Here is a 16066-nt window from a genome sequence, read left to right as displayed (position 1 = left end):
TAAAGTGAGACTGACTTGGTTTAGCTCTGATGTTAGTGTTTGATATTAGCCTCTCAGATCCATTTGAGGAAGTGGAGAGCCGGGAAACTGTTTGTGTACTCAAGGTGGAGCGTCGTGGTGGCATTTCCTAGCAACCGTGACATTGTGGTTTGTCCTTCCATGTTTGAATTATCCAGAATTATCATGCGTTTAGTTGTTGAATGAGAATGCAGGCAGTTTGAGCAAAGACACCGGTCACTTCTATGGTTTGAGTGTGCATTGGTTGAGAGTAGTCTACAGCAGTGTCTTTGCTAAAATAAATAGACCGTTTCGTTGTTGCCCTTGACAAACACACCTCATTCAACTCATTGAGGGCTTGATGATTAGTTGACAAGTTGAATCAGGTGTGCTTGCCCAGGGTTACAATACAAATGTTCATAGTTGGGGATACTGGAGGACCAGGGTTGAGAAAGCTGGTCAACATAAGCTACTGTAACAGATCAAGAGAACTGCTGCCCCCTGCAGACATTTTCTTGTATTGCATTAGCATCTGATAAAGACTTATTTTACAAAAGTATACAGTAATGAATTTAAACAGTGTTATAAACATGCTTAATAGGAACATTACACAGGCACTGCTCTGTTGACCATTCCCCCCCCCCCCCCCAATATCTCTGCATAACTTAACTATCAGACTGGTCATGTATGTCAATGTGAAACCCATATTTTCATAGACAAACACAGGTACCTTCTACTAGCAAAGGGATTGTCTTCTCAGGCACTTACGACGATTGAGAAAGAAAATAAAGCTGCATTTAAACATTGCACATGTCTAGCTCCAATGTCAGACAAAACAATACCAAGTGTTCATATTCAAGTATAATTCAATAAGTACACAAATAATAATAGTAATACGATTCTCACACATGCAACTAGCTGCAGTGTTGGAGTGCTGGGGATGACACAGATTCCATGAGTTCCATGTGATTTCTGTAATAGCTTCAGCACACCCTAAACCTGAACCTCGCAGAAAGAACGATCAATTGACGACAATAGAATGAAACGGCTGTAAAACAGTGTGAAGCAACTCTGTTTAAAAAGAGACCCAACTTTCTATTTCTAACAGTTAAGATCAGACTAAATTATTGGTTTGAGATTTACCACACTGAACATGGATCCATATCTCTATGGATCAACGGTATTTCAGTCTGAGCCTGGATATCTTTATCGGCAATGAATTTGACAAATCGGTAACCTTTCATTGTAATCTATTATAAACCTATTAAACATCTTGGGAGTCTTATACTCCGTCAGACAATGAAAAAGAGACATCAAATCCAGCCCAAGTTTGACATTTAAAATAAAACAGTAAACCACAACTTCACACATACTACAATTGTAAATAACATACAGGTAACTGCCAAAATAAAGAAAACACCAACATAAAGTGTCTTAATAGGGCGTTGTGCCACGAGGCAGAACAGCTTCAATAAACCTTGGCATAGATTCTGGAACTCTATTGGAGGGATGCGACATCATTCTTCCACGAGAAATTCCATCATTTGATGTTTTGTTGATGGTGGTGGAAAACACTGTCCCCGGTTGAGATCTGGTGACTGAGACGACCATATGGTTTACATAGTTTTCATGCTGATCAAACCATTCAGTGACCACCCTTGCCCTGTTAATGGGGGCATTGTCATCCTGTAGGGCCACAGCCATGGCAGACAGAATTTTTATACATGACCCTAAGCATGATGGGATGTGAATTGCTTAATCCAGGAACCACACCTGTGTGGAAGCACCTGCTTTTAATATACTTTGGATCCCTCTTTTACTCAAGGGTTTCCATTATTTTGGAAGTTACCTGTGTCCACATCTGTTGTATACTAACAAATGAGTCTCATTTACATACATACTTTATGTGCGCTTAAACCCGGGTCTCACTCTCATCCTATTTGGGAGGCTATTAAATAGGTGTGCTATCCAGCTACATGAGCAGGCCATCATTCCTCTCCTCTTCTATATTTGTGGGTGTACTTCCTACTTCTCTTCATCCCACCCTCCTCTTTCCTCACCCGTCTGTGGGGGAACCTTCGCAGTGAGTGAGCAGAGAGAAGTGGAAGTATTGTCCCTTTAAATGCAGGTGTCACTGTGTATCCCTTCGCCCTCGGCGTGTGTCACAGTGAAAGTGTTCCCCCTGCACGTGGGGTCAGTAGCGTCCCCGGCCCCCTCTGGACATGGTGAGGGGTAGTGAGACAGAGGAGAGAGAAGATACTTCCCAGTATAAGCTACGGGACAGGAAAAGCTGGTAGAGGATCACCACCGAGATAGCCTGGCATAGAATCACACCAATTGTCACAACCTACAAACACAGACACACAAATCAACACCAAAAACCTTCCGAATGACTCAGTACAATATATATACATATCTATAGTGTCATCCTCTCACCTTTTCTCTCTGATGCTCGTTGAAAACCACAGAGAGTAAGACCAGCACAGGGTGGCACAGGAACCAGATAAAACAACCCTGAGAAACAAACTAGTGAGACTGGAATAACCAATATTATAATGCAATGGAGATGGCACTATAAACACATGGAAAGGGTTACCAGCTATTCTGTGTTGTATTTCTACTAGAGGTCGACCGATTAGGATTTTTCAACGCCGATACCGATTATTGGAGGACTATAGAAGCCGATACCGATTAATCGGCAGATTTTTAAAATGTATTTATTTGTAATAATGACAATTACAACAATACTGAATGAACACTTATTTTAACTTAATATAATACATCAATAAAATCAATTTAGCCTCAAGTAAATAATGAAACATGTTCAATTTGGTTTAAATAATGCAAAAACAAAGTTTTGGAGAAGAAAGTAAAAGTGCTATATGTTCCATGTAAAATATGTGCCATGTAAGAAAGCTAACGTTTCAGTTCCTTGCTCAGAACATGAGAACATATGAAAGCTGGTGGTTCCTTTTAACATGAGTCTTCAATATTCCCAGGTAAAAAGTTTTAGGTTGTAGTTATTATAGGAATTATAGGACTATTTCCTCTCTATACCATTTGTATTTCATTAACCTTTGACTATTGGATATTCTTATAGGCACTTTAGTATTGCCAGTGTAACAGTATAGCTTCCGTCCCTCTCCTCGCTCCTCCCTGAGCTCAAACCAGCAACACAACGACAATTAGCGCGCGCTAACTAGCTAGCCATTTCACTTTGGTTACACGAGCCTCATCTCGGGAGTTGATAGGCTTGAAGTCATAAACAGCGCAATGCTTGACGCACAATATGAAGCATATGCTCAGTCAGATTATATGCAATGCAGGACACGCTAGATAATATCTAGTAATATCATCAACCATGTGTAGTTAACTAGTGATTATGATTGATTGTTTTTTATAAGATAAGTTTAATGCTAACTAGCAACTTACCTTGGCTTACTGCATTCGTGTAATAGGCAGTCTCCTTGTGGAGTGCAACGAGAGAGAGGCAGGTCGTTATTGCGTTGGACTAGTTAACTGTAAGGTTGCAAGATTGGCTCCCCCGAGCTGACAAGGTGAAAATCTGTCCTTCTGCCCCTGAACAAGGCAGTTAACCCACTGTTCCTAGGCCGTCATTGAAAATAAGAATGTGTTCTTAACTGACTTGCCTAGTTAAATATAGATTAAATAAAAGGTGTTTAATATATATTTATTTATTTATTTAATTATATTATTATTATTATTATTTTTTATTATTATTTTTTATTTTTTTAAACGGCACCCCAAAATACCGATTTCCGATTGTTATGAAAACTTGAAATCGGCCCTAATTAATCGGCCGACCTCTAATTTCTACGCCTACCTTGGCGAAGCTGAGGTAGAAGTCTCTCTTGAGGGCGCTCCTCTCTGTGCTGATGATGGTGTAGAGCACGGAGGCCAGCAGCAAGGCCAGGATGATACGTAGAGATATGAGTAACAGACCCGCTATGCTGCGCTGGGCGTGGTAGCTGTGGTGCTCCGTCTCCTCATACTGCTCCCACAGCAGTAGCACCCCCTAGTGGTCCGGCAGTGACATACAGGGAGTCAGTGGAAAGGTATTTAGGTCATTGGTATTGAATGCGTTTTTATTGACTGATCCCAAAGGGGAAATTGAGAGTTAATAGGGGGTTACAGTATTGGTCAGGACAGGGGGTTACAGTATTGGTCAGGACAGGGGGTTACAGTATTGGTCAGGACAGGGGGTTACAGTATTGGTCAGGACAGGGGTTACAGTATTGGTCAGGACAGGGGGTTACAGTATTGGTCAGGACAGGGGGTTACAGTATTGGTCAGGACAGGGGGTTACAGTATTGGTCAGGACAGGGGGTTACAGTATTGGTCAGGACAGGGGGTTACAGTATTGGTCATGATAGGGGATGGTGTGAGCAAAGTAGAGGTTAGTGCGAGTAGTAGGCACTACTGTATCCATTGAGATAGAAGTTAGTGTGAGGGTCAGGGCTTAGTATTTTGGGCTAAGGGATTAAAGGTCATGGATAGGCTGATGAGGCTCTGACCTGTGTGACGACCCCTCCCATAGCGAGGGCTTTGGAGGCGGGGGAAGAGTCCCACTGGAGAGGTCTGCTCTGGGGCTTCCTGTTCTTGCTCAGGGTCCAGCCCACACACAGACTCAGCAGCATGTACAGCATGGACACCTGGGATACCATGTCACAGACTGCAGCATGGGAGAACAACAACAGGCAACAGTCAGCACAGTCACAAAGGAAGAACGAAAGACAATACGAAGAAAGAAGCAAGAGCGACAGAGTGAGAATACAACACTCACACTCAGCCAAGCTGCCCATGATAGGAATGCCCACTCCATCCCTGGCATACCTGTGGAATGAGAGCAACAGGTGTGTGTTTTTACACAACAAGACTGATATTCACTTATCCAAATATCCTGATATACAGGATAATCCTGTAATACAGTAACTGATGTAAACCTGAGCAGGGCTGCTGAAAGGTGACTGTACCAATGACCGAGAGTCTCACTCACCTGGCCAGGTGGATGTAGTTGAAGAGGGCAGAGATCCCCTGTAGGGCCAAGGCTGTGGAGAGCACCTTCAGCACCGTTTGCATGGGCCCACCCTTTCTCAGGGCCATCCACAGAGGCTGAATGTAGATACAGGATGCCACAAAGTAGGCCAGGATCAGCAGACAGTAGAAACTATGCAGGCCTGGTAGGAGGGTGGGTCAGGTGGGTAGGGAGGAGGGTGGGGGTATAGGGAGGAGGAGGGCAGGGGGCCAGGGGTAGGTAGGCAGGGTGGGTTAGGCGGGCAGTGGTAGCAAGGAGGGTGTGTCAGGGGTAGGAAGGAGGGTGGTTCAGGGGGGCAGGGGTAGGTAGGAGGGTGGTTCAGGGGGGCAGGGGTAGGTAGGAGGGTGGGTAGGGTGGGTCGGGGGGCACGGAGGAGGGTGGGTTAAGGGGGCATGGAGGAGGGTGGGTTAGGGGGCAGGGAGGAGGGTGGGTAGGGGGGGTTAGGGGGCAGGGGGGGGTCAAGGGGGGCAAAGGAGGGGGGGGCAGGGGGGGGGGAAGGAGGGGGGGGGTCAAGGGGACAGGGGTAGGAGAGGGGGGCAGGGGTAGGAAGGAGGGTGGGGCAGGGGTAAGAAGCATTCAGTCAAGCATTCAGTGCAGTCCTGTCTGGAGCCCTAGTCATATCTTAAATTTAGAAGTATAAAATTGTGTATTATGACTAGCAGACGCTTTCATCCAAAGACATTTACAGTGCACCAAATGCATATATTAAAGTATGTGCATGTACTGACCTGCCTCCTCAGCGCTGAAATGTTCTAGGGGGTTGCCTGCCGAGTCAGGGTTGAACAACAGGATGGTGAAGGTCAGGTCCCCGTGGGCAGGGATGATGCCCCCCTCCCCACAGGTGTAGCGGTCTGCATACAGCGCCAACCAGGCCGTGGGGGAGTGAAGGTGGGGGATGCTCTGGTTGTGCTCCTCCTCACTCAGACGGACTGAGCAGAGAGAGGGAAACAACGTTAGGAGGGAGACAAGGCCTAGGCTTTCGCTCAGAGGGCTAATGTGACCTTAAGTCATGCAGGCAACCAAGGTTTGATAACCAGTTACATATGCAGATAAAACATACTGCAAGTACATTCAGAATATGTCCTGTAAATGATGGTATTTATGCCACTTTCCCAAATGCCTCTTGTTTATGAATGCATGTTAACTATGAGCCAGCAGGACATGAATGCAAACAACAATACACGTGACAGTCACAGAGACACACTCACTGGAGAGCTGTGCCTTGGAGAGGCGGTCGTGGCAGCTGAGGTTGTCGATGTCAAAGCCGTCCTCCGTCTCCGGGAAGAGCAGCAGTCTGGACTCCTTCTCCATGGCCAGGGTAGCATTCTCCAGCCTGCACACCACCAAACCCCTACCCACTGGGGAAGAGACAGACAGAGGGAGAGACAAGAGAGGGTGTGAGAGAAGAAGAGGTAGTGGAAGTAGAGGGGAGGAGAAAGAGGGAAGAGATCTGACAGGACACTAAATCCACCTTTCAGAGGATTTGGTTTCATTCGAACCTACAGAATATGCAGACCGTCTGTGATGAAGGAAGGCGCTCTATTGATTCGAATGTACTGCCTGGCAATCACATTTGGCAACATGTTGTACCTGAGAACAGAATGACATTGCCGATGCTCATGGGTCTAATGTAAGACTGAACCAACCTATTATTAAGACACTGCATAGGCCTATGTGGTTTGATCTTTGAACCCAATAACACCATGCATGAGATTAGCACTTTCCAGACTAAGAACACATGTTCTGTTGCTTCCGTATGTACATTAGCATTGCAATTATAGCCTATATAAAACTTCAAATAATAAAACGCATCACGTCATCTTGGTGCATGTGTATCCATCCACGCAAGCCTCCCTCCAGAATTTGTCGCTAGCTTCAGACTGCTACACCTACCGTTGTACATGAATTTTGTGATGTACTGTCCATTCTGCTCTCTGGCTGCATCGCTCTTGAAAACTCCCGACACAGTTTTTCCAAATGTAGCTGGAATGCATAGTAAGAAGGCTGTAAATGTGAACATTAACGGATACATTGTCTCCTAAAAGCGACGTATCAAATTAGATATAAAGAAGGTAATTTATTGTACGACAACAATGAATGATCTCGTCAAAAAGGGCGAGTTCCATCTGCACTGAAACGTTTGATTGATTTAGGTTTCACCTAATCATAAAAGGACCTCTACTCACGTCAAAGCTGCAAGCCAATCAGAGAGCGATAAAAGGGTGGGCACTAAAACGGCCCAACTCAACGCAGGCCTCTGATACGTGTCAACATTGCCATAAAGCGACAAAAGACTGTCGCAAAAGTTGCACATTACATTTTGCTGTTGGTTTCTACTGTATCAACTGCTTCTGACATGAACTGGTGACAACACAAACATCTGAGTAATGTAATCTAGCTGTTCGTTAACGTGTTGTCGATGTGCTTCGCTTTAGAATGGCCTCAATCATTTAAAATCAGTCCTGCATATAGTTTATGAGATTATCTCTTGTTTACTCAACAATAAGACACACTCCAGCACAGGTAAGCTAGTTAGCTAGCTAAGGTAGGCATAATTTATGTCACTAGGCGAGCGCCTTTGGGCTTCAATGAAAACTGAAGATCCAGGAGAAAAGTTGTGAGGAGACATCAACAGGTTGTGCGAGGATGGACTTTGTCAAAACGGTCCTGGTGACTGGAGGGGCAGGTTTCATGTAAGTAACAGTTAGCAAATCATCATCATCATAATGACAATCAGTAGTGTTCTGACAAAGACTTAAACTACAGAAAACAAGCAAGTTGAATCTACAATATATGTAAAATATGAGATTTCATTGCATACTATACATGTTTAATCTGTAACTCTTTCCCAATACAGTGGGTCCCATTTTGTCTGCTCCCTCGTCAACAGGCACCCAGATTGGCGTATCATCAACTTTGACAATGTGAGTAGGAGCTAAATGTGCTTTCCTGTAAGACAGATTCAAGCCCTGTTCAAGCTGGGGCCTTTTGTTCCCTTTGCCGCCGAGGTGCAACATAGACATGGAACACTGGTCACTTTAATAATGTCTACATTCTGTTTTACCCATTTCATATACTGTATTATAGTCAAGGTCTATCCTATTCAACTATTGCTGTACATAAACTATTCTATCCTATGTATTCTTCAGATATACTGCATATTCTATCCATATACTGTCCATAATTACAGTAGTCCAGCTGTCCATATATTTATACTCCGGACTCCGACATTGCTCGTCCTAATATTTCTATATTTCTTAATACCATTCTTCTACTTTTTTAGACTTGTGTGTATTGTTAGATATTACTGCACTGTTGGAGCTAGGAATACAAGCATTTCGCTACACCCGCAATAACATCGGCAAAATATGTGTATGTGACCAATAAGATTTGATTTGATTTGACAACACATTTCACTGCACATATCCGGTGTATGTGGGGGGAAAAACGATGTGAAGCTTATTTCCCATACACCCTAACCACCACATTATGTGACTGTAGAATTCCAAGTTGTCATAATTTCCTGTGAGTGACTGTGTAACTTTTCCTGGTCCCGTACAGCTGGACTACTGTTCCAATCTCAGGAACCTGGAGTCTGTAGAGGAGAATGAGAACTACACCTTTATCAGGGTGAGAGAACTGCCAAGTCCTGCTGTTATGTAACATCACTGTATATGGAGTGCCAGTGTCACGAGACAGGGATGTCCTCTCTCCCCTCCTGTTTGCACTGGCAATTGAACCTCTTGCAGAAATAATTAGACAGGACTCAAATGTAACAGGTATCCGTATTGATAAACATGAATATATATATATTAATTTGCCAAAGATCTTCTGATATACCTGACTAATATTTTAAACTCAATGTCTCCCTTGTTCAAAATATTTTCGGAATACTCAAAAATCTCAGGATATGAAATTAACATTGAAAAAAACTGAAATAATGGCAATTAGAAAAGTAATAACTCATGAACTACAGCAATCCTTTGTGGACCATAAAAAAGATGAAATACTTAGGATACTTAATAAGTGACAACAAACAACAAATATATAAAGTTAACTTTAACCCATTACTCAACAACATGAAAGCATATCTAATTAAATGGAACAATCTCAACATAAATCTTACAGTTAGATTAACCTCTTTGGAATGTCATAGCTCCCAAAGTTTTATATTTTACTGAATATAAATATGAACGCAACATGCAACAATTTCAAAGATTTTGCTGAGTTAAAGTTCATGTAAGGAAATCAGTCAATTGAAATTAATTCATTAGACCCGAATCTATGGATTTCACATGACTGGGAGTACAGATATGCATCTGTTGGTCACAGATGCCTTAAAAAAAGGTAGGGGTGTGGATAAAAAAAAACAGTTAGTATCTGGTGTGACCACCATTTGCCTCATGCAGCATGACACATCTTCACAAAGAGTTGATCAGGCTGTTGATTTTGGCCTGTGGAATTTTGAATCCATGTTCAAATCCAGGCTGTATCACATCTGACCGTGATTTGGGAGTCCCATAGGATGGCACACAATTGGCCCAGCGTCGTCCGGGTTTGGCCGGGGTAGGCTGTTATTGTACATAAGAATTTGTTCCTAACTGACTTGCCTAGTTAAATAAAGGTACAAATAAAATCAAAATGATCATACTGAAATATGAGGGGATGGCGGCGGATGAATGGCACAATGGGCCTTAAGATCTTGTCATGGTATCTCTGTGCATTAAAATTTCCATTAATAAAATGCTATTGTGTTCGTTGTTCGGAGTTTATGCCCATACCATAACCCCACCGCCACCCATGGAACACTCTGTTCACAACGTTGACATCAGCAAAACACTCACCCATACGACTCCATACATGTGGTCAGCAGTTGAGGCCAGTTGGACATACTGACAAATTCTCTAAAACAACATTGGAGGCGGCTTGATGAACATTCAATTATCTGTTAACAGCTCTGGTGGACAGTCCTGCAGTCAGCCTGCCAATTGCACTCTCCCTCAACATCTGTGGAATTGTGTGGTGTGACAAAACTGCACAATTTAGAGTGGCCTTTAATTGTCTCCAGCACAAGGTGCACCTATGTAATGACATGCTGTTTAATCAGCTTCTTTATATGTCACACATGTCAGGTTGATTATCTTGGCAAAGGAGAAATGCTCACTAACAGGGATGTAAACAAATGTGTGCACAACATTTGAGATAAGCTTTTTGTGGGTATGGAAAATTTCTTTTATCTTTTATTTCAGCTCATGGAAACAACATTTTACACACATATATTTTTGTTCTGTGTAATTTCAGTTATATACCAATTAACCCACCGAAGACATTATTTACAAATGTATACTCGGCCATAACAGACTTCATATGGGCAATTACCACTGAATAAAAATGATAGTTTAACATCTTCCTAAGTCTGAGGGTGTTTTTTAACTTTCCAGATTTGGAATGATATCAACTCGCCACCTAAGGCTTTTACTTGCAACATGTTGTTAAACACAGTAAAGAGGAACAATGGGTACATATTGAAGATGCACATGTCTTCCCCAGAATTTTCTTTAAGTGTCTGTTTTCAAAGGATGGAGCTAAGAACATGAACAACTTCATAGTTAACAACACTGTAACAACATGGAAGAAAATGAAACGTATTCTACAAGAACCAATTTCACTCCCTCTGGAACAATCCTTGGATAGCTTTTCAGAGTTCACTGACTCCCTCTGGAACAATCCTTGGATAGCTTTTCAGAGTTCACTGACTCCCTCTGGAACAATCCTTGGATAGCTTTTCAGAGTTCACTGACTCCCTCTGGAACAATCCTTGGATAGCTTTTCAGAGTTCACTGACTCCCTCTGGAACAATCAGAGTTCACTGACTCCCTCTGGAACAATCCTTGGATAGCTTTTCAGAGTTCACTGACTCCCTCTGGAACAATCCTTGGATAGCTTTTCAGAGTTTACTGACTCCCTCTGGAACAATCCTTGGATAGCTTTTCAGAGTTCACTGATAAATTGGCCCACATGGAAAATTGAAGGCATAGAAACCATAAATTACACGGGAATAGGAAATACAATTATTTCCATGACTGAATTAAAAATACATTTTGGACAGACCAATGTAGACAATTTCAAATAAATGCAACTTAAAGGTTTTATATCTTGAAATTTTGACCTGAAAGCTTTTGGACATCAGAGCAATGTTGAGGGAATCCTATTTGTGTCAGGAAAAGATAAAGATACTATGAAAGGCAATACACTGCTCAAAAACACAAAGGGAACACTAAAATAACACATCCTAGATCTGAATGAATGAAATATTCTTATTAAATACTTTTTTCTTTACATAGTTGAATGTGCTGACAACAAAATCACACAAAAATGAACAATGGAAATCAATTTTGTTTTTTTACCAGGCAAGGCAGTTAAGAACAAATTCTTATTTTCAATGACAGCCTAGGAACAGTGGGTTAACTGCCTGTTCAGGGGCAGAATGACAGGTTTGTACCTTGTCAGCTCGGGTTTGAACTTGCAACCTTCCGGTCACTAGTCCAATGCTCTAACCACTAGGCTACCCTGCAACCCATGGAGGTCTGGATTTGGAGTCACACTCAAAATTAAAGTGGAAAACCATACTACAGGCTGATCCAACAAGTCAAAATGAGGCTCAGTAGTGTGTGTGGCCTCCACGTGCCTGTATGACCTCCCTACAACGCCTGGGCATGCTCCTGATGAGGTGGCGGATGGTCTCCTGAGGGATCTCCTCCCAGACCTGGACTAAAGCATCCGCCAACTCCTGGACCGTCTGTGGTGCAACATGGCGTTGGTGGATGGAGCGAGACATGATGTCCCAGATGTGCTCAATTGGATTCAGGTCTGGGGAACGGGCGGGCCAGTCCATAGCATCAATGCCTTCCTCTTGCAGGAACTGCTGACACACTCCAGCCACATGAGGTCTAGCATTGTCTTGCATTAGGCGGAACCCAGGGCCAACCGTACCAGCATATGGTCTCACAAGGGGTCTGAGGATCTCATCTCGGTACCTAATGGCAGTCAGGATACCTCTGGCGAGCACATGGAGGGCTGTGCAGTCCCCCAAAGAAATGCCACCCACACCATGACTGACCCACCACCAAACCGGTCATGCTGGAGGATGTTGCAGGCAGCAGAACGTTCTCCACGGCGTCTCCAGACTCTGTTACGTCTGTCACATGTGCTCAGTGTGAACCTGCTTTCATCTGTGAAGAGCACAGGGCGCCAGTGGTGAATTTGCCAATCTTTGTGTTCTCTGGCAAATGCCAAACGTCCTGCACTGTGTTGGGCTGTAAGCACAACCCCCACCTGTGGACGTCAGGCCCTCATACCACCCTCATGGAGACCGTTTGGGCAGACACATGCACATTTTTGGCCTGCTGGAGGTCATCTGGCAGTGCTCCTCCTGCTCCTCCTTGCACAAAGGCAGAGGTAGGGGTCCTGCTGCTGGGTTGTTGCCCTTCTACAGCCTCCTCCACATCTCCTGATGTACTGGCCTGTCTTCCTGGTAGCGCCTCCATGCTCTGGACACTACACTGACAGACACAGCAAACCTTCTTGCCACAGCTCGCATTGATGTACCATCCTAGATGAGCTGCACTACCTGAGCCACTTGTGTGGGTTGTAGACTCCGTGTCATGCTACCACGAGAGTGAAAGCACCGCCAGCATTCAAAAGTGACCAAAACATCAGCCAGGAAGCATAGGAACTGAGAAGTGGTCTGTGGTTATCACCTGCAGAACCACTTCTTTATTGGGGGTGTCTTGCTAATTGCCTATAATTTCCACCTGTTGTCTATTCCATTTGCCCAACAGCATGTGAAATTTATTGTCAATCAGTGTTGCTTCCTAAGTGGACAGTTTGATTTCACAGAAGTGTGATTGACTTGGAGTTACATTGTGTTGTTTAAGTGTTCCCTTTATTTTTTTGAGCAGTGTATATACATTTAAGTCATTTGGCAGACGCTCTTATCCAGAGCGACTTACAAATTGGTGAATTCACCTTATGACATCCATATACAAAACCTAGCACAAAAAAAGCCTAATGAACTAACAATGTCTTAGAAAAACATAATGAACAAAATTACAGTTAATGACAATATATGCTTAATCCAGTTTAAACTAATGTATACAATGTATTATACGAGACAATTCACAAATTCTACAGCACAACAGCAGAGTTATGTCTTAAGTGTAAAACTAACAATGACTCAATAATTCATGCCTTCTGGGAGTGCTATGGTCCAAAAGTTATGGGTGAAGTTGGAAAGCTAGTTGTCAGAAGTTGTACAATGTAAATGTACTTTTAATCCGTCTTTCTGCATATTTCAAGACATGGCATATAGGGGTGCGGTCAGATACCGAATGGGTTGGACAATTATATTGAATAAACTATTACTTAAATACTGGCAGTATAATGATACTCCAACGTTAAGAGAATGGAAGAATCAAATGCTTTATTATTTAAATATTGAAAAAATCTGTCTAGGACAGAAACAACATAACACAATTTGAAGTCATATGGGGCAGAGTCTTAAAAGCGATACAAGCAACATATTGTGTGGTTACGGTGGGAACATTTGGGTCTGAGTACGTATGGTGTGATTCATGTTTGGAAATGTATGAATGTTAAGTTGTTTATTGTTTTTGTCTATGTATGTTTTTGTTTATTGTAAAAAAAATTTTTTTATAAAAAAAACATCATAAAGACTGTTTGCTTGAATGTGTCATGGTTTGTCCCTTTTCTTTAACAGGGGGATATATGCAATCCACGCTTGGTAAACCACATCTTTGCAACAGAAAGCATCGACATTGTCTTTCACTTTGCGGCTCAAACACATGTTGGTAAGAAATTACGTTTTACTGTTTAGATTGTGTTGTTACCATGCCAAAACAATCAAAGGCATTGTTGACAACACTCAGTGACCCATAGAGCAAGACATTCATCCATATGTTTCTTTGCCCCTTTTTCAGAGACGTCCTTTGTATGGCCGTCCAGATACCACATGGTGAACGTGGAGGGGACAAGGGTGCTACTGAAAGCAGCTTTTGAGGCCAAGGTGGAGAAGTTTATTTACATTAGTACAGATGAGGTGTATGGAGAGAGTCTGTATAAGGTCAGTCCACTCATATCATTTTCACTGATATCCTGATATCCTTTTTGTAAGGTGTATGCCACATTTACATTTGAACTCCAAGTTTTTGGGTGCCACTTTTTAAGGTTCTTTGTTTGCAGTACTGTCAGTCCCCGGTGTTAAAAGCAGTATTTTTTACCCCCATGCAGGAATTAGATGAAACCAGCCCAAGAAGACCCAACAACCCATACTCGGTGTCTAAAGCAGCTGCTGAGTGTCTTGTATTGTCCTACAGGGAGAGACACAAGGTAGTAAATACTGTCAGACATACCAGTTATAACCAAGTTTTTCGGTGAGGCATGTACACATTTTTGTATTATTTTGTATTAATATTTGGCTTTTTCTTTCAGTTTCCTGTTATAATAACCAGGAGCAATAATGTATATGGACCCAGACAGTACTTGGAGAAGGTCAATATAGTATCTATATTTTATATTAGTGGTTCCCAACCTTTTCCATTACTGTACCACCAACTGAATTTTGCTCTGCCCGGAGTACCCTCTAATGTGCATTTTACCAGTAACCCTATGGTTTCATGAGTCTTCAAGTACCCCAGGTCGTGAACCACAGTTCTATATATTTCTGTTGTGTGTCTGGTCTGTTAAGAATTCTCAACAAACGTTCTTTTTCACCCCCAGGTCATTCCAAAATTCGTGTCCTTCCTTCAGCTGAACAAAAAATGGTAAATACTTCAACTTTAAGAGAGCACTGACATCATCCCAGACTATGTGGACATCTTTTACTTCATATGTTATCGTTTCAAATAAAGCCTACATATCCCATGCTCCTCTCTGCCACAGTACCATCCAAGGGACCAGCCCCCAATCTCGCCACTTCCTGTACGTGGATGATGCCATTGAAGCATTCCACACCATCCTGGAGACGGGGACAGTGGGAGAAACCTACAACATCGGGACCGACTTCGAGATATCCATCATTCAACTAGCCAGAGAACTTATCAAAATGGTAGGAAACCCATCATTCAACTAGCCAGATAATTTATCAAGATGGTGGGTGAAGTGTGTGTCTGGTCACTGTTGTCCTCTTTACTGAGCCACTGAAAGACATCTAATAATGTGTGTTTCAGGTCAGGCATGTACCTGATGCAGAACTGGATGACTGGCTGGAGTTTGTGCCTGACCGGTGAGTGAAGTATAATCGGATCACACTAAACACTGAGCCTTTACTTCCTTTGAGCACATCTTTGCCATGGAAACCAGTGTGAGAAAGGCAAGCTGGGTGATTGGCTCCTAAGACACTGACATTGTTGAACCTCTCACCCACCCAAGGCCAGTGGTTGACCTCAGGTACCCTGTGAACTGTGAGAAGCTGTGGAGGCTAGGCTGGAAGCCTGCAGTGTCATGGGCAGAGGGCATCAGAAGGACAGGTACAGTACATGAACACATTACTCTATGAATTCCTTAGATTGACTTTCATATATTTTAGCACAAGGGGTGAATCTCTAAATCTCCTTCATTTGTTTTTCAGTCAAATGGTACCAAGAGAATCCAGACTTCTGGCCAGATGTCAAACCAATTACCTTTGAGCCCGATACCAGAGACCAATAAGCACAGATCCTCTTCCTGTATTCGTGGTCACCAACCCTGTTCCTGGAGAGCTACAGGGGGTGCTGGCTTTTGTTCCAGCCCTGTATTAACACATCTGGTTCAATTGATTAATCTTACTTAGGGTTGTTGACCTCCACTAGTCAAACCAGCATCTCAATCACTGTGGGTGTGCAAGGGAACACTTATTTTTGTAAATGATTTACTAATGAAGGTGGAATGGAATGTATTTATCATAGTCAATAAATAACTTCATAGCGCAGGCTTGAATGTTAAACTCTGGACACA

At 42.9% G+C, this 16066-nt stretch overlaps 2 protein-coding genes across 2 annotated transcripts; one reads left to right on the top strand and one right to left on the bottom strand.

Annotated features, from left to right (window-relative positions):
• Positions 1-499: 499 nt before the first annotated feature.
• LOC135542743 (integral membrane protein GPR180-like) lies at positions 500-7212 on the bottom strand. The gene is made up of 9 exons (XM_064969916.1): positions 6947-7212; positions 6262-6411; positions 5782-5982; positions 5015-5195; positions 4802-4851; positions 4533-4690; positions 3842-4033; positions 2434-2511; positions 500-2344 (listed from the first exon to the last, which is right to left on the bottom strand). Exons 1-9 carry the CDS (start codon positions 7083-7085, stop codon positions 2192-2194), a joined length of 1302 nt encoding a protein of 433 aa, XP_064825988.1. The 5' UTR covers positions 7086-7212; the 3' UTR covers positions 500-2191.
• A 142-nt stretch (positions 7213-7354) lies between these two features.
• On the top strand, positions 7355-16060 carry LOC135542742 (dTDP-D-glucose 4,6-dehydratase-like). The gene is made up of 12 exons (XM_064969914.1): positions 7355-7746; positions 7911-7977; positions 8615-8683; positions 13833-13923; positions 14053-14195; positions 14363-14461; positions 14564-14623; positions 14852-14895; positions 15014-15179; positions 15301-15356; positions 15503-15600; positions 15702-16060. Exons 1-12 carry the CDS (start codon positions 7700-7702, stop codon positions 15779-15781), a joined length of 1020 nt encoding a protein of 339 aa, XP_064825986.1. The 5' UTR covers positions 7355-7699; the 3' UTR covers positions 15782-16060.
• Positions 16061-16066: the final 6 nt, after the last annotated feature.

The sequence above is a fragment of the Oncorhynchus masou genome, chromosome 6, assembly GCF_036934945.1.
Source record: "Oncorhynchus masou masou isolate Uvic2021 chromosome 6, UVic_Omas_1.1, whole genome shotgun sequence".
In the NCBI taxonomy this organism is placed as follows: domain Eukaryota; kingdom Metazoa; phylum Chordata; class Actinopteri; order Salmoniformes; family Salmonidae; genus Oncorhynchus; species Oncorhynchus masou.
The sequence above is the reverse complement of the archived record's forward strand: the minus strand, read 5'-3'. Positions and strand labels throughout refer to the sequence as shown.

Bases quoted from the DNA above. Each gene is read 5' to 3' on its own strand.
- LOC135542742 (XM_064969914.1), top strand. From the start codon at position 7,700: ATGGACTTTGTCAAAACGGTCCTGGTGACTGGAGGGGCAGGTTTCAT. The intron at 7,978-8,614 runs GTGAGTAGGAGC...GGTCCCGTACAG, and splicing joins GTATCATCAACTTTGACAAT to CTGGACTACTGTTCCAATCT. The intron at 14,196-14,362 runs GTCAGTCCACTC...ACCCCCATGCAG, and splicing joins ATGGAGAGAGTCTGTATAAG to GAATTAGATGAAACCAGCCC.
- LOC135542743 (XM_064969916.1), bottom strand. From the start codon at position 7,085: ATGTATCCGTTAATGTTCACATTTACAGCCTTCTTACTATGCATTCCA. The intron at 5,196-5,781 runs GTCAGTACATGC...CCCTCCTACCAG, and splicing joins TTTCAGCGCTGAGGAGGCAG to GCCTGCATAGTTTCTACTGT. The intron at 2,345-2,433 runs GTGAGAGGATGA...CTGTGTTTGTAG, and splicing joins ACGAGCATCAGAGAGAAAAG to GTTGTGACAATTGGTGTGAT.